At 43.7% G+C, this 18,507-nt stretch overlaps 1 protein-coding gene across 8 annotated transcripts in view; it reads right to left on the bottom strand.

Moving 5' to 3' along the window:
- The window catches only part of arhgap12b (Rho GTPase activating protein 12b), a 66,485-nt gene that overhangs the window by 8,702 nt on the left and 39,276 nt on the right, over positions 1-18,507 (bottom strand). For 7 of the 8 annotated variants that reach the window (XM_004572280.3, XM_004572282.3, XM_004572283.3 and 4 more), the window contains 4 exons: positions 3,943-4,215; positions 1,680-1,820; positions 1,477-1,557; positions 837-959 (listed from right to left, as the gene is read on the bottom strand). In XM_004572280.3, the coding sequence (XP_004572337.2) occupies positions 837-959; positions 1,477-1,557; positions 1,680-1,820; positions 3,943-4,215 (618 nt within the window). Of the gene's footprint in view, positions 1-836; positions 960-1,476; positions 1,558-1,679; positions 1,821-3,942; positions 4,216-8,204; positions 8,470-18,507 lie in introns of those variants that run through there. The other variant, XM_004572285.5, reaches the window with a different exon arrangement.

Genomic DNA, 18,507 nt, shown 5'->3' with positions numbered 1-18,507 from the left:
GTTTGTATTCTGTGAGCTTTCCTTTCAGAAGCCCTGAGCGGAAAGTGAGAAAAGCTTGTGGTGATTCATTTTCTAATCTCTAACACGTTTATTTTCCTCCTGACTTAAAAGGTAAAAATCAATTTCAGACCGTTTTACAATGTTTTACTTTTTCTACCTGTGAAATGGGAAGAAAAAAGTTCTCCAGTTGAAACAAGTGAAAAGAAAATTAGCCAAGTTTGTAAAAAAGTTTCTTAGGTAAAAAAAACAAAACAAAACAAAACAAAAATGTATTTTCAACCTGTGAAAAAAGTTCCTCAGAGAAGCTTTGACAGGGGGGAAAAGCCCCCCACCCAAAAAACCGTTACAGAAGCAAAAATTTTTGTTCTCACAAGAGACAAAAACAAAAAAGCACTCTCACAAACAAAGACACAAGCGAGACTGATAACTGACCCAGATGGTAACAGATGTTGCATTGTTAAAAGGAATTCAGGGACATTCAAGTGTCAGCGTGTGGGTTTGTGAGCTGTACTTTGTGGCTCTGGCCCGTTTTACATGTCACAAGATTGAATCACACACAACATGACGAGCAGGTGCCCACTGTCCTCACAGAGATATGCTGGCTACACACACCATGAAGTCGTCCCCAGAAAAAGCAAACTTGTTAATCCATTTTTTTGGCCATCATTAATTTTCACAACAACCTGCTCTCTTCTTTTCACACACAGAATTATTCACCACCTTTCCATATGCTGAACTCAAAGTGCACACAAAACACAGCATGAACAACACAGCAGAGCCTTTTTCCATCAGCCTAACACTGTTTAACTCCACATTAGTGGTGGTCTCTGTCCTACCTTGTCATTGAGGTCTAAGACATAAGTGCTGTGCCTCCACTTAGTGAGGACAATGGGCTCCGGCTGCTTTCTCTCCAGGCTGCGACTCTTAGGAACCTCGCCAGGCTGAGGGGAGATGTTGTACTGCAACGACAGAGACAAGTGGTGATGTTTACAGTCCAGATGTTTTTCTAACAGACCTCACATCCCCTTTCCCTACCTCTCCTTTTACTGTCCACAGGATCATTGGACAGAGGAACTTTCCTTACACAGCAGGCATTGTTTACAGTAAAGTCCACTGACTGTACCTGCGTGTGCACTGGACCACTGTTTACTCACTCTGCAAACGAAGCGGTCTATTCTGATCGCCTCTAAAGCCTCCAGATTAGGTGGTAAAGTGCCACTAATAGCCAGTCACTTAGAGTTCAACGTAAACTTGGCTCTTCCGTGAGCTCTCAGAACTTCATCCACTTACAACAACAGGACTGGTGTCAACACTGCTAGGATGAGGCAAAGTGTGTTACAGTGCAGTGGTGCCAGGTGATGTAATACGACAAGACTTGTCATTGTCACAGGAAGGAACCTGCATTAGGTGGTGGATGTCTGATGTAAAGAGCGAAGACAAAGCACACGGACAACCAAGTTCATCATGTAATCTTACCTTAGGCAATTCCCACTCTGACCTGGAGCCATCAGCGCTGTAGTAGTAGGGTCGGCCTTGTTCGTCCACATGTTTTATCCACTGTAAACATAAACACTGGTCAGCTGCAAATAAAGAAAAAGCATCTGATGGAAGTGCAGTCGCTAAGGGTGACAGGTGAGGTCACCCGAACTCTTTTAAGCACAATCAAAATCAGATTCCACCTTCTCCTGTGTGTATTCAGACACATAGAGGGTGTGTCCATGTTCATCCAGCTCTTCAGACCAGCCTCTAGGGGGTGACCCATACTGGCTGTCAGACTGACTGGAGTGGGTGCTGTGGCAGTTTTCCTCTGAGGACAGTGGCTGTGGAGAAAGAAGGACAGCAAAGAAGACCTTAAAGCAAAGAACTGGCTGAACCAAGGGTCACACGTATGACCACACGTATGACCACACGTATGACCACATGGCAAGTTTGTTCTAACAGGACACAAAGTTATAGTCAACCAAAGTAAAAACTGGCTGCTGAGTATAAAACTCCAACATGTGAGTTACAGTGGATGTTATGCACTTCAGCAGCATCTCCATGGCTTCATGTTGATATCACTGTAAGGTACAACACCAACATTTAAAAGGTTCTCAAGTAGTTTTCAGCATCAATCATCTTGCCCAACTGTAGGCAAGAATGTAAAACTGTAAACATCATGTAAACATTTTAATGCAAAATGCTGCAGCTACACTACTTATGAGGACCACAAAGAAAGAGCATATTTCGCCAGTATCAGCTTCTCTTCATTAGGTTCCTGTTGAATCCCCCTCCTCACATATAAGGTCTTAAAAAAATCAGGCCCCATCTTATCTTAAAGACCTCATAGTACTGTATGACCCCGATACAACCACTTTGCCTGCAGGCTTACTTTTGGTTTCTAAAATATTTAAAAGTAGAATGGGAGGCAGAGCCATCAGTTTTCAGGCCCCTCTTCTTTGGAACCAGCTTCCAGTTTGGATTCAAGAGACAGACACCATCTCTGCTTTTAAGATTAGAAGTAAAACTTTCCTTTTTGATAAAGCATATAGACAGGGCTGGATCAGGTGACCCTGAACCCTCGCTTAGCTTCCCACAATGCACTGACTGTCTCTTTTTCACTCACCTTTTTTTCCCACTCTTTGTGTTTAATTCAATTCAATTCAATTTTATTTATACATCGCCAAATCACAACAACAGTCTCCTTAAGGCGCTTTATATTGTAAGGTAGACCCTACAATAATACATACAGAGAAAAACACAACCATCATATGATCCCCTATTAGCAACCACTTTGGCGACAGTGGGAAGGAAAAACTCCCTTTTTAAACAGGAAGAAACCTGCAGCAGAACCAGGCTCAGGGAGGGGCGGGGCCATCTGCTGTGACGGTTGGGGAGAGAGAAGGAAGACATTTAATCATTAGTTATTAATCTCTGTCTTTTGTCCTGTCTTCCTCTCCTCACCCCCAACCGGTCGCAGCAGATGGCAGCCCCTCCCTGAGCCTGGTTCTGCTGCAGGTTTCTTCCTGTTTAAAAAGGGAGTTTTTTGTTCCCACTGTCACCAAAGTGGTTGCTCATACAGGGGCCGGGGTCATCTGATTGTTGGGTTCTCTCTGTATGTATTTACCTTAAAATATAAAAGGCCTTGAGGCTGCTGGTGCCAGAAGAGAAAAAGAGTAGAGAAGCGTTCAACCAACTATATTTAGTGAATATAAAAGCTGAACAACCCAAGCATCAAATAACATTTGACGTGTTTCTTTTACTTTATTTATTTATTTATTGTTCTTACTTTATAGCTGACTAATGCTTTTATTTGTGTAAAAATGGTTAACAGTCACAGCTGGAAAATAACATATTGAACAACTTCACACTAGTAGCTGATGGTATTTGCAAATGTCAGTGGCAGATTTATCTGTCGTGTATCGCCACGTTTTTCCTCAGGCTGGTTGGAATTTCATGTTTTAAGTCTTTCAGCCAAGCAGCACAATCAACAACAATAAAACAAAGGTCCTGTGACAAGCTGGAATCAACACGTTTGTTTTTTAGGCTATAATAAGCCACTCCAGTGCTCTATCAGTTATACATCAGTACATTAATGCTTCACAAGGGGGCAGTGTTGGATAGTTAGGATGAAATGACAACCTACTAAGAAACCGAAAACATGGTTTCTCTATATCAAAGGCGCACTTGTCTTCCCACCTTCGTCTAACCACAACATCTTTTAAAAGTGAGGTTGACCACAACTTCAACAGAGCCTGTTTATTTAACGTGAACTGCCAGAGACGCCATTTACAGACCATCATGATCTGATTCCTGTTTCCACATCCACTCACACCTACTAAACCCTTTGGCCCAAACAAAGGATTATTTGTTTGAATGCTTGTTCATGTTTGACATTTATGACTACTTACAGAAACAGATCATTTTTAGTATCTCTCTTCAAATACTCCAGGCACCCCTCACCTCACTCTCCGCTGTGCACTGACTGTCTCCACGGGTACTGCTGGTGCTGCTGCTAGTATCCCTGGTGCGTGGTGGCTTCCAGGTCCGCTCCCCAGTGGCCCGGTTGTAGTAGAAGTGCCTGCCACTCAGATCTTTGTGGGTCTCCCAGTCACCCAGGATGTGGATTGGGGAGCCTGAGGGCACAGGAGGCAGGCTGGACTGAGAGATCTTCAGCTCCTGGAGGTTGGTATAGACAGGTGAGTCGGACCGGCCCTGACTTGTCGGTGATGTTGTCTGGACGAGACAGATGGAGGAAAAGAGGGGGAAAGATCAGGATTTGTGGTGCATTCATTCACGGGTGGCTGATCATCTTTTTTTCATTTATATTGACTGAGTTGTCCTGGGAATTTACGACTGTCCTCGCTTTATTCTGAAAATTCAATGACATTCCAGGAATTCCATGACCACAAGACGCCAGTGTCTGCTGACATCCAAGCTACAAACAGCAGCAGCTGTCACAGCGTGGACCCAACGGTAGAACGTGATCAGCTGAGCTGTTTGCTGCAGCACAGTTAGCATTACAAACATAAACATGGAATTTAGCTGCAAAGAAATATAACTGTTGCACAATAATCTAATTTCTCCATTTAGAAGAAGGAAAGTGAGTGAGTGAGGAGGCAGACAAAGGCTTTGAGCAAGTCTGGCAGTCTGCACGGCAGGATGGAGGCGGCACATGTGGCTTGCAGTCACAGAGGTTGAAATCGCACCATATCAGTGAGACTTGAACCACATGCACTCAACAGAGTTATGTAATCATTTATCTGTCAAATCAGAGGCAAATGCTCTGAGGACAAATGTCTGCTGGTATTTTAATGCAAGAAATACCCATGTGGGATAAAAGATATGAAATGCAAAAGAAATGAAATGGTGAATTTCAGAGATTTTACTTCACGGTTCATGCATGAGGCTGTTTAATAGTTATATTAAACAATATGTAGATTGTTTTGGTATGAGCTGCCCAGTTTTTCAGACAACTTCTGCAGCAAGGCTCCTTGAATGTATTGGAACTGTTTCTACTCCTGTTCACACAGTTATTTATTATCATACAAGCCTAAATCTTAACCTAAAGCTAATGATACCATGCTGTCACACTGGCATTAGCACTGCCAGAGGTACAGGTGTAGTTTCAACTGTTCACTAAAAGGACTGCAGATTTTTCTGAGTAACTGGGTCTTAATTCCTGGAAAGAAATATGGATTTTTGGTGCTTTGAGCACAATTTACTTCATCAAGAGAAGGGGGACATACAGCAAATTTCCCCCTAGCACACAAAAAGAGCTCTACAGGTCAGAGGAAAATACAGAATTTTAAACAGAAAGTTTTCACAAGACTCTGTGCAGGCTTGTGAAGAGCTGTCACTTTAAATGTGGCTTTTTGCCATAACAGACAGCACTGTCACGGCACGGCGACCTAACAGCTAAACATCTCCTTAGCAACCATAAATATTGCTTCAAATTGTGCAACAGCAGGTTAGAAAGATTGAAAAATTTGGGGAAACAAGCGTTAGAGAAAAAAAAAAAAGCACGTTGCACAGCAAAGGCAAGAGGAAGTAGAAGAGATAAGTTACGTGTGTCTTTTGTGCAAATGGCTGGTATAAAGTGCCGATGCGGTATAGAGATAAAAAGGTTTCTATCAGTTTGTCTTCCATTTAGATCTTTACTTACACAATCTAAGAGATGCCGTCTGAATATATTTTCCTGGATTTGGACCTGGCCCTGCAGTGTCAGAGCAGATAAACATCAAAGACAGTTTTTGAGATGGTCTTTTAAAACTTGGCAGCATCCGAAGGTCACTCCACAAAAGGGAAAAAGCTAAGTTACCATGGCTACGGCTCAGAGCGTTTAACGTTCTGTATGCTCTGAAAAAAAAAAAATTGGGGGCTTTTGGAGCTGAGCTGAGTCTGACCGGTGCCAGCTTTGGGTGTCTCTAGCGAGCAGGAAAGCATTAGATACAGAACGCTGTGCCAGCACTGCCTCTGTTTGTTACAGGTGAGGAATGTAGGGGTGGAAACACACTTCAGTTACAAGCTTTTGGGCATCTTTCAGGATGCAGATGGAACTTCCTGCCGGTTTTGGAATAACAGGAATATTTTTCACATGAATTATTATTTAATATCCTGCACACGTGCTGGACCGGAGCAAAGGCCTCGTGGCACCCTGCTGGCTTCAGTTAGTTTTACCCGCTGCTTCTCAGTTTCAAGTCCAACACAGAGCGAGCAGCTGAACGAGGCAAAGCGAAGAGACATGACAGTTTGGCTGAACTCGAGTTCAGACTCGTCCGTCGCCACCAGAATGGATCCAGTGTGCTGCAACTTTAACTGCTCTTTTTTTTTTTAAAGGAAGTAATACAGCAATGATGGAGTCTCGCGGCTGTGGAGAGCACGGCTGGGGTCAAATCCATTTAGATTCCACTCAGCCCAAACAAACCTGAATGCATCTGGTGGAGAAGTAATTTATATGCTTTAATGTCTGTTTTGACAGAAGGGAAACCAAAACATTTTTTTTGGTTTCTGCATTCAGAGTCATTTCAAAATGATTGTAGTCTGAGTGGAGTGTGCACACACTTTATTACTGGGTAAAGGAACACAGTTCAACTGCTGACCACACATGCTACAATCATTTTATATCATATTCTGCTGCCTGCATAGAGTGTTTGTCTTCTTTAGCTGCACTGGTCATTTTGCACCACCCTAACATGTAACGTTTAAAAGGACGCTCAGCTCTTCGTTGTTGTTATTAGTGTTATTACCAAAGACTGGACGAAGCTCCCTTTGTGTTTCCACAGGCTGAGTAGTGCTCCCCTCAGTGCTGTTAATGTGGAACATAATGAGTAACAAGAAGAGCACAACCAACAGAGTTTATTACCAAACACCCGACTAATGACTACTGTACACTCAAACTTAAGGCAGTGAGCAAATGCAGATCACAGTCACTGCGTGTTAGCATGACAACGTAACCACAAAGCTATAGTGATAAACTCACTATAACCTTCACCAAATTCTGTGTCGTAATTCCCAATGACATGTAGATGTTTTGTCACATGAACGCTCACTTTCTGTGTGAAATCAAGCGCACACCTTAAGGTTTCCAGTACATCAAACTTTATATATTATTTGCTTCCAGAGAAGGTACCATGATGGTGCACACACACGCACAGACTAAATCACAGGATGAAAACAAAACTAGCTTTGCTGGTTAAAAACAAAACAGGAAAAACAAAAACAAAAAATACAGCCTCTAACACCATGATTCACAGCTCTTTCATCCTCATCAAGCCATTCAGTGAAAGCTCATTACAAATGATGATCCACTGCTTTCCAGGAAGAGACCACTACCATCAAGATAGATATGTTTCATCGCAGCATACAGGTGACGACTCAGGACCATTTCTAGTGTACACACAGAACTGAGATATCACCAGCAGATTCCCTCCTTACTACAAATGGTAAATGGACTGGACACTTAAAGCACTTTAGCACTTTGCCTCATTTAACAGCTGCACTGCAAGCTGGATGCATCAGAAAGCATGGGGTTAGCATCTTGCCCAAGGATATTTGGCTGCAGACTGGAGCAGCCAGGGTTCAAACTACCAACCTTTTGATTAGTGCTCTGACTTCTGACTTGCTCTACCTCCTGAGCTACAGCGACCCCATGCAGGGGTTCAAAGTCTAGCTTTTCCTTTTTTGTTGCTAATCTGTATGACATCTAAACTCGAAAGAGGGAAAAAAGTGGCAACTCCCTCGAAACTAGACAGAAATGAAAATAGCAACATGAAGAGAGGCTGTTCTGTATGAGAAAGAAAAGCTTCATGCAATGTACACCATACACTAAAACACAACACATATCTGGTATTGCAGGAGACAACAGAGGAACTTTTTTTTTTTACTTCAAAATTAAACTTGACATGAAGAGAAACATCACTGGCAGTCACCATCTGTTCCCTAAATTCAGACTGGCAAACTTTCACTATGCTGTTATTAATAATACCTGGAATCCAATGCAACAGTTTCAGGAGAACAAAGCTGCTGCTTGCTGCCAGTGCTGATGGAAAGGTCTCAAACTATAAATGAACAGTTTGAGGAAGAGCACAGAGGAACTAATTGTTATGGGACATCAAAATCCATCTGTGCTGGCAACGCAGAGGCACTGTGCTATATTAATGCAGAGGGCAGAGATCTAAGCAAGCTGACATGGTGAAAATATCTAGCAGTCTCATTTGTGTCACCTTGTGTCCAGAGCTGCACACAAAGACGTCGTCGTCATCCTCCCCGGCTCTCCTGTAGCCTCTGAACACACTGAATGCACGTCGCATGGTGATGCACGGCGGCCATCAAGTGCAACGGGGCACGCGCTGTGGTTTCAAAGCACCCCTCACCAACACAGACGCAAAGAAATACACCGCTTTCACTCAGTCCTTCTGACTTGTAATGTTCCAGCTGAAGGTAACAGGAAATCTGAGACCTCACTTTGTGTGTGTGTGTGTGAGGTGGAAGGATTCTGTTCCCCTTTGCACTTGTCAAACACACACACACAGAGCGCGGCAGTGTACACAAACGCAACTGACACAACAGGAAACTGCTGAAATAGTGTGAGCTTCCCCTACGAAGAATGACTTTCTGTGGGTTTCGCTCAGACCAGCCGCCGACAAAACTGCTTCACCAAAGGCCAGACTCTATTTTTACCACAGTGTAGAGACCTGAGTGTGCTGATGAGAGATAACACCCCCGATCACTACTCCTGTGGACTCTTCTTTCACCGGGACAAATGAGTGCCATATGACAGATTAGGCAAAGTATATTTAAAGGAGGTTTGACAGGCAATAAAAGTGATTAGGAGAAGAGGAAGGTGTTATTTAAGTTTTAACACCAACGGCAACAATTCTCTAAAGATTTTTGCAATTCCATGTGGCAACATGCTGAAGCTCTTTCACCATTACAACACTTAGTTTTGATCACCGATTTCACTTTGTATTGTTTCTAGATGATACCTGGCACACGACAGAGTGTTAAAAATTACACCGGTAATCTTTTAACATGTTTTAGGTGCCGTATTTAATGTACTTGAGAAACAGTTGAAAAATACATCTGAGAATGTTACACTACAGCAGGAAAAGCCATAGTTAATCTTCAGGTATGACAAGCTGCAGCCGACTAAATTTAAAGCACACACACATGGCATCAGTTATCTATGTGTATCATGTGAAAGGGGTCACATGTCATGATGCATGTGCAGAAAATTATTCCCAGTATTGTCATATCTCATAAGAGCTGCAGGGACCAAATCACAATAAGAGAGATACCAGGGTCAAATAAGGAGTGGATGTAATGACTGCACCTCCTCTGATAGCAATTACCCAAGGTAGGCTATTAATGCTATATTAAATATGACTTGAAACTATCAATGAACACCAAAAAGTAATCAGTAAAATGGTAAGTTAGGTCATAAATCAAGTGAGAAGTGGGGCAATTTCCTCATTAACTTAAAAAGTGCAAGCTTTAGTTGACAGTCACCTCTTTTTGCAAACACTTTATTTCAACTAATTATATTTATTTAATGCTAAATCACAACAGTCGCTGCGTTATATTGTAAGGTAAAGACCTAATCGGACGAACCTCTGTGTACAAGCACTTGGTGACAGTAGGAAGGAAAAACTATCTTTGATTAAGGAGAAAACTTCAGCAGAACCAGTTCAGGGACGGGTGTCCATCTGGGGGTGAGGGGAGGGAAACTTGACAAAACACAACGATCAATAACAACCGGGAGGCTTCCCCTGCTGGTCAACAGGAAGACTGCAAGTATAAGGCACTTCCTTACCTGTAAGGTAAGTAAGATACGATTGTGCTTATGATGATGATGATTATTTTGATGATAATGTGCCAATTTTAAAGATAATAAGCATTATTTAACCAAAACGTATGACACATTAATTTAAATAATTCACTCAATTAAATAACACACTTTTTAAAACACTCTTTTTCAACAGTACCAGAAAATACAGGCACACCTGCTAAAATCTTCCCTGTGGTATTACACAGTAAAATACAGCAGGCAACTTCAGCATGACGTCCTCCCACAGTATACTCCCAGTACCCTCACTGTAAATCGCTGTATTCTCAACAGGCAGATTCCTGGCTGAAGTGAATGAGATGTGGCAGAGAGCGGGGAAGGAGGGATCAGGACCCAGGGTCTCTGACAGGTAATTAAAAATAGAGAGGATCTAGGGGATGGGTGGAGGGAGCGAGAGAAAGAGAGCAGGTGATGAGGAGAGAGGGAGAGAGGTGCTGTTGAATACAGAACAGTCTTCTTCACAGCAGAGCAGCCTGTCTGTTGGCAGAGCCGTGATAAATGAGTTTCAGACTACAGGCCAGTACAGTATAGGATCTCCACAAACTGCATTAAGAATGCATTACGCAGGCTGAGTGTGTAGGCCCGTGTGGTTTCATGTCGTTAATTCAACTCAGAGGTCTAATGGAGAAATTGAAGGAAGCTGGGAACGGACGTGCACAGCAGAAAACAAAACAACTGATTAGAGAGAGGTTTACTAATAGATCCCGATGAGCTTAGGCTCTGTTGCAGTTTGCTATCGCCCTTGTATTTATCGCCATATTGAGAAAAGCACACTATAAATCGCCTCCCTTCAGTCAGCCTCCTGTCCCACAGAGCTTGTACAATCGCTGGAGAAGGACTGCACCCAGCAGTGCGCTGTAAATTAAACCATAAATAATTCTCTGTGTAAAGAAGTACAGGTCAGGGTGAGGGCAGCAGGGAAGCACAGGCTGCAGTTAAACTGCAGGTCCAGTAGGTGTCTCCCTTGGGTTACGACAGTAGGCACAGGGGTGGGAGGGGGGAGAGTTTCCATCACAAATATCTGGCCATGAGGAGAGTACCGTGAGGGGGAGGGGTTTCTAGCACATGGCAACCCACTCTGCAGCATCTCCATCAATGGTAGCTGTGCAGCAGTTTGCAGTCCAAACAGCACACAAAGGCAGATCAAACACTGCATTTTCTCATTTCAATCACCGATTCAGGATGCTGCTACTGCTGTCAGGATCCTGACAGACTAAAAAAGCCGAACACATTACATAATGTTTACAGATCTCACTTCCCTCCTTTGTGACACAGAATCTATGTTTCTGAATAGACACAGATATTTAAAAATGAACAGAAACAAAATGTCTTTTATGTCTTTTAAATGTCTTTAAATTGTGGGTCTGAAATGACACAGCCCCTTAAGACATCCATGCTGTTGCACTTGGTTTTGCAAATGAAAAGAAAGGGAAGTAGTTCCGCAAAGATGAAAGCACACAGCATGAAACAGAAGTTCAAACTTCCTTAACACGGCTCCACCTGTACTGCAGGCCAGAGCCTGGATAATACAGACCTACTGTGCAGTGTTTTGGGTCTGATCACTAATAGTGAACACCAGCACATAACTCCTTACTGGTAAATGTGATGTTATTTATTTGCTGGTAGGCAAATATTCTTTCCCACAAAGTCAATCTTAGGAGGTCTGCATTGAAAATTAAAGGCAGCAGAGAGATTCAACAACAAGCTCCACTCTCTGTAATAACTGTTGTTAAAATAATAATTCTGTATTCCTCCCTCTCATCACCGACAGCACACGGGTCAATCTCACCTCTGAGCGTGGCTCTATTCCCCCGGTAACCACCTTACATAATGCGACTGAGTAATTGAATTAGATGAAAGCAGGTTAAAGGAAGTGCGGTGTGGTGGTGAGAATAGACGGCATGGTGACTGAGACCACGGAGACATCCAGCCAATAAGGTGGTCACCACGAGAACCGTTTGAAGCTAGGTCATGAGGGTTGGAGAGAGGGAGGGCAGGGGAGAGCATGCAGCATCGCTGAAACGCTGCCTCAATCTGCTCCCATTCCCTCTGTTCTTTTGTCCTCAGCTCTCTCATCTTTCTCTGCTGACCTCTTCCCACCGCCGCCTTCCTCTCTCGCTTCTGTTTCCCCTCTCAAGCCACGTTTCTCTGCAGACACACACACACACACACATACACACCAAACAACCCTTTCATCTGCTGCATCTTTTGATAATCATGCACCAAAACCTCTTTGGCCATTCTTTCCTTCTTTATCCTGTGCCACCTTTCAGTCAGCCAACGCCCTACTGCTACCCCTCCTTCTCACATTCATCATACTTTCTCTCCCTCTGCTCCAGGAGATATGATGCTGATGACGATGGCCACATCCATATGATCAGATTAACCTACATTTCCGCGTTGCTAGTCATCGCTCCGAACACATTCGCCCACTCTCTCATCATAATATTTCTGGCAAAGCCCTCCCTGTCTATTTTCCATGAACATGAGAAAAGACGCATGCACACACGCGCACCACTCCTCACCTCCCTTAGCAACCAGTTTAAGAAAAAGAGAAAAAAGAAAAAAACGTCTAAATAGTTTGTGCAGGGAAAAAAATGTTAATGAAACATATATATGCAACCTGCACAGGTAGACAGGTCAGCACTTGACAACCAGGGTTAGGCACAAAAAAACAAACAAAAAGAAAAAAAAAAAAAAGCAAAAACCAAGAGATTAAAATCGAGTCAGCATCTTTTCAGCGGTCGGCATGACGACAGCTCCTTTCATTTCACGGATCAGAAGGTTCGGTGAGGCTCATGCGCTGATAGAGATGCGAACAATTAACCTTTCGGTGTGGAGCTGATAAGGCTCAGCTAAAATGTCAGTTTGTTGTGATAAACCTCCAGATAGCTTGTTGGAGAATAACAAGTCTAATAGACACAAACTGTTGCTGCCTGGATACAGGAGACAAAAGAAGGCTCCAAGTGCTAAAACAAGCTGCAGTGGACAAATGAATTTTTGAGTTTTTGTTCCAAAATCATCTGTTTTACATGATTTAAGGCTTCTTCTTTTTTTTTTTTGTTCAAACAACATCTCTGCAAAGAACAGAGGGAGTTTCACTGCCACACACTGCCTCTCCAATCAGGTTTCCTTCTTGAAATATTAATTGAGTGAGGGGTGGATTTTGAGGACAGGGGAAGCCTGCAGCCATGTTCAGTCTCCTGTGCATAAGGGGGAGACTGTCGTAGAGCCAAGAATGAGTGTGCGGCACTGTGCTCTGCCTATCTGCAACAACGCAACTGAGAATAACTAGAATGAGCCAATCAAAAGCTTCATTTGTAAAGGACCCAAGGACCTGGTTACTTTACAGGTAAACATCAGATCACAGGGGTCGGATTCTATTTGGGCCTCAACACGAATCAAAGTGTGAATGCGAACACAGACGCAGAGAGAAACTTTTTTTAGTTTTGATCTTTTCTTTAAAGCACATGGAGACATTCCCAGACTATTTAAGAATGTGTGTGTATGTGTATGTCAAATATCACCAGGTCAGTGCATGCAGCTGCTCACACTAGCAGGAGAGACGGATCAGAAACATGTTTGTTGCATGTGCTGCTACTGTCAGTGTATGATGTGATTTGTGTAACAAGCCGTTTCAGGTGGGTACCACATGTACCTTTGCTTCACCTGGCTGTGCTCAGTCTCAGTGGTCAGTGCCTCACTGCAAACGGTGTGGTTCTTCTAGAACAGGGGTGTCAAACTCCAGGCCTCGAGGGCGGGTGTCCTGCAGGTTTTAGATCTCACCCTGGGTCAACACACCTGTTTCAAATGATTAGTTCATTACCAGCCCTCTGGAGAACTTCAAGACATGTTGAGGGGGCAGTTTAGCCATTGGAATCAGTTGTGTTGGATCAAGGACACATCTAAAACCTGCAGGACACCCGCCCTCGAGGCCTGGAGTTCGACACCCCTTTTCTAGAAGCTCCGTGCAGTCTCTATACTCACAAGCGTAAATGATTAAGTGCATACTTGACAGATCTGTGGACCTATTACACTCCAGTCTTACGTCTTGACTCCAACAGACTTCCATTGAATAGATTATTCATATTTCATTAACCAGTTACGACAGAGAAACATATCTGCCTGTAGCAATCAATTCCACAGCAGTGCATGCAACATAATGAATTTTGCTGGAATTTTTTCTAGAGTGGAGCAAAGTTGCTACTGTTATCATGCACAGTGCTATACAAATGAGCTGATGCAACAGAGTGGATGAATTCGAAGATCTGGACCTAGGCATATTAACTGCTCCTGTAGCTGAAAGACAACCATAATGTTATTAGCAGGTTGGACTAGTCACAGCATACATCAGCACTTCAGTTTTCGCTCCACTCCATCTTTACGCATCAGCATGTATGTAACCACCTAACATGTTCTCACTGGTTCTTTTGGATGCCCAGAGGTTAGTTTATGGTGGTTATGGACACCCCTGGCGCTCCATTGGCTAATAAAGTTAGAGTCATTTAATATTGTTTTAAATTAACAAACTTCTGTGGGTTTAATTCACTGCAAAGTTTCACTGTTTAAAGTGCTGGTATAACTATGCCTTTTCTCTAAGAAATACTCAGTGCAAAGGATTGTCTAACAGAGTAACAGATTGCAACAAAGAATCTGAATGCGCATGCTGGGGGAAGTTAAAGGCCACCGATCTGCACAGGAGGACAGACTCCCAGACCCCCCAGGAATGTGTCCAGTCTGGGTCATACCCCCCCTACTGTTCAACTCCTTTTGCTTTTCATTTTCTGCCAAACTTGGAGTCAAACTTTCACTAAAAGCTGCGAGCCAGCGTGTGTGCTCTCCGATCAAAGTGTGAGACACGCAGCCAGACTTGTGGGAAAGGACGACAGAGCCGTGCTGCAATCTGTTACCCACACAGCCGTCCAATAAAAAAGGAAGAACAGGATGTGATGGATTTTGCGTACGCTCCTGAGAGAGAACTGGAAGGGGTCTGATAAATGAATTCAGGCTGCACCAGTCAAACGACCTGCCAGCACCCTGACAGCATCAATTTGTTCTGTTTAGTTGCAGTGGGGTTATGGGGGTTGGGGGTTGGGGTATCGATGACGCGCTGAAGGAAAATTCAATTTCTTTAATGGAACTGGCGTTGGCAAATCTCACTCTTATTTCTCATTTCAAGTGGCCCTCATAGTACAAAGAGTCTCTGTGTTCAAACTCGCTGCCATCAGGTTTTCTCTGACTGCAGAGCCAAAGCTAACAGAGGGTCTGTTCTGTGGTGACACCATTAAACATTACACATTACATTCTGACACTTCAGACTATGAAAACTTGCTTAATTAACACAGACAGTGTGCCTGTTTTCAGGTCCTCCTGTATCCAGGCTCACAGACTGCATTACTGCACCAACATCTGTTGGACATTAAAAGAGCAGCACCGGGCTACATATGCAACAGAGATATTTACAGCTGGTGTCTGATCCATCCACCCGTGGCTACGGCTATTAACAGAGCAGAGCGGCAGACAGCGCCACTGTATTTTAAGAACTATTTCGCAGGCGTAATTTTTGTTTTCTTGCCATGTCTTGGTGGCACGGGGCTGAAGCAGAGGCTTAGCAGCATTCCTCTGTGGCTGACAGCTGACAGCTAAGCCCCCAGTTAATGACTAATCCTGCCCTAATGCCTTCAGTGTGATTGGTTCAAGCTAATTACACCGACTCCCTTCCCTGGGTGCAGAATGGCTGGTCGGGTGGGATGGAGAAGAGGTCAAAAGGTGTGTGGACTTGTGCAGCAGAGATCTTGGTGAAAGATGAACAGTCAGAAAACTAACAAGGACCGATTCTAATCAGCTGATTAAGTTGATTGATTTAAGCAAAGCTTTAAAGCAGATTTGTCAAAGTTTTGATAGTTCTAGCTTTTCAAATCTCAAAGCAGCTTCTTTTCACTTGTTGCAACTAAAAGCAGTCACTCCAAAAGTCAAGAGTGCTGAGGCCCACGTAGAAAGCAGAAAACCCCACAGGTCTCCCCCAGTTTTAATCTTCACTCTACTCAAAATACAAGACAAGGTATTGTATTTCTTTGAAATATTTGATTAAAAAAAACATAAACAACACAGCCTGTTATGTAAAAATTGCTGCTGCTTGTTGAAGTTAAGGGCGATATGTGACAAGCCTTCCACTAGGACCCAAACTCCAATGCGAGCATATATCCAGCTCGCCATTGAGTTCCTGATGAAGGCTCTTAGGGTCCTGTTGATCTTGTATCCAGCTGTGGGGCATTGAGTCATAGGCCTTCTTGTAATCAATCCAGGCAGTGCACAGGTTGGTCAGCCTGGTCTTGTAGTCTCGGCTGACTGGTCTGTCTACCAGTAGCTGGTGTTTTACGCCTCTGGTATTCTTGCCAATCCCTTTCTTTGCCCCATGTATTGACCCGGGTGTCTCTCGTCAACTAGCAGCTGGTTCATTTCTGCTGCCAGACGCTCGTGGAGTGCAGTCAGCTTCTTTAGCCAGTAGGCGTGAACCATGTCGGGGCCTGGTGCTGTCCAACTCTTCATACTAGAGACCCTTGCTTGGATGTCTGCCACCGTGATGGTTACTGGACCCTGTTCAGGGAGGTCGCTGTGGTCTGCCCTCAGATCCACTAGGCACTGAGCATTGCAGTTATGGGTTGCGTCCTTCTCCCATATGCTCTTCCAGTATTGTGCCGTCTCCAGCCTTGGTGGTGCTGTTCTCTTATTGTTCCCTTGCCACTGAGAGTACACCTTTGCTGGTTCTGTGGAGAACAGCTGGTTTATTCTCCTGCCTTCTATCTCTCTGGTGTACCTCCTCAAGCGGCTGGCCAAGGCTGTGAGTCTTTGCTTGGCAGTTTCCAAGGCCTCAGGTATGGACAGCTTGCTGTACTTTTTATGCACTTTCTTTGTCGCACCTTTCTGCAACTCCGTTAGTTGGCTAACCTCCCTCCGTGCTACTTTGATCTTGCCCTCTAGCCTCCTTCTCCATGGAGGGTACTGCCCCTTGTGGCTGTTCAACTTATAGCCAAGTATCTCACTGATCACTGCTGCCGTATTATAGATCAGCTTGTTAGTCTCGGTAAGCGTGGTTGTAGGTATCGTCCGTAGTGCTGCATTATCATCATCTAGCAGACCTTCTGAGGGTACTTCACGTAATATTTTTTATATTGTACCTCGTCAATCTCTAGCTGTGCGAGCAGTCCCTTCTTTCGAATGTTGGAACACTGAGCTACTAGTTGTTTCGCCGTCATTGTGGATGTTGGGTATCGAAGAATCCATAGGTCCTTCATCCTATTCATGTAACCCCTTCCGCCAGGGTTACTTGCGTAGTAGCATTCCAACAACGCCCTGTTTTCGTGTCTTGCCCACCGATGCCTGTCTCGCTCATGTCTGCGGTAACATCATGACCCACCAGGGGGCCCCACTCCCATTTTGGCCATGACGCACAAAAGAACCATTTTGGATTTAGCTTTAAAGGTTTCCTTGGCCCCGCCTCTCGCCCTGTGGTAGCTGGGATAGCCTGATAGTTCAGCGTTGCTTCTAACCTGCTTAAATCACCACAAACACTTCTGCAGAACACACAACCTGCAAGAAAGATGGTTATGATCAGCTTCGAATGGATGAAAATAAGTTTTGAATATGCAATCTGTTGAGCCGTACATTGGTAAGACCACGGTTACCATGGGAACCTGCAAGCATTCAGATAATCCATAAGAGGCATGAGTTTGTTTTTTGACGTTATTACTATTTTTCATGCCCGGACTTTATCTGCCGACAAACACTGCAGCACTGCTAATGCTGCAGCTAACAGAACACAGAAAAGAGAACTGATTGGTTTGTTGTACTAATTTTTTTTAAGTCTTAATTTTGGTAAACAAAGCTTTTATCAATTAGACCTCAATTACACTCTTATACTTCTTGGAAGTCCACCACCTGGGACACACACATAGTTGGTGCCTTATAATTAAAATTCTCAGCAGACGAGTCTGTTACGTCACAAAAACCATTCAGATACACGTCCACACAGACCTGTGTCACATTGATCCGGGAGGACCCCAAATAGTTCCCTTTCCTTTCTGTTATTTATTGACCGGGCTAACTCAAAGAAAACTTGACTTGATCCACTATCCTTGTAGTGCATTACTCTGCAAATGCAGCAGCACAGGATCTGTGTTAACCCAGCTGCTTAAACAAAGCCATTATCCTTCCACTTGATGGTCTCATACTGAGCATAGCAGGCAGGAAAACCTCGGCTTTCATCACACACAGAGCAGAGCTGTTATTGGAGAAGTCTATCCAAATGCGGCATTCTGACGAGCCGTGTTTGTTTCTAGTGAAATACAGATCTATTTTTATTGTACAACATTGCTTTACAGTAGATACAACACACTTTACTAAAGCACAAACTACATCATAAAAACACATATTCAATCTGTAACAGCTCATTAGACAGAAAAACAAGGTCAGCAGAGAGCTGAAGGATTTCATTACAGAAACCAGGCTGTTATAGCATTAATCTACTGCCACAGCAGCCTTTACTTTTATGATTTTAGGATTTTTAAGAAATGCTGGAACCAGGCTGCAGGGATCTGCTCCCATTTAGCCCCAGGCATATTTGTGAGTTCGGCCACTGATGCTACCTGATAAGGCCAGGCTTCGACCACAACTAGGGTTGC

Source organism: Maylandia zebra, linkage group LG9, assembly GCF_041146795.1.
Source record: "Maylandia zebra isolate NMK-2024a linkage group LG9, Mzebra_GT3a, whole genome shotgun sequence".
Classification (NCBI taxonomy): Eukaryota; Metazoa; Chordata; class Actinopteri; order Cichliformes; family Cichlidae; genus Maylandia; species Maylandia zebra.
This window is presented reverse-complemented; position numbering and strand designations above follow the sequence as displayed.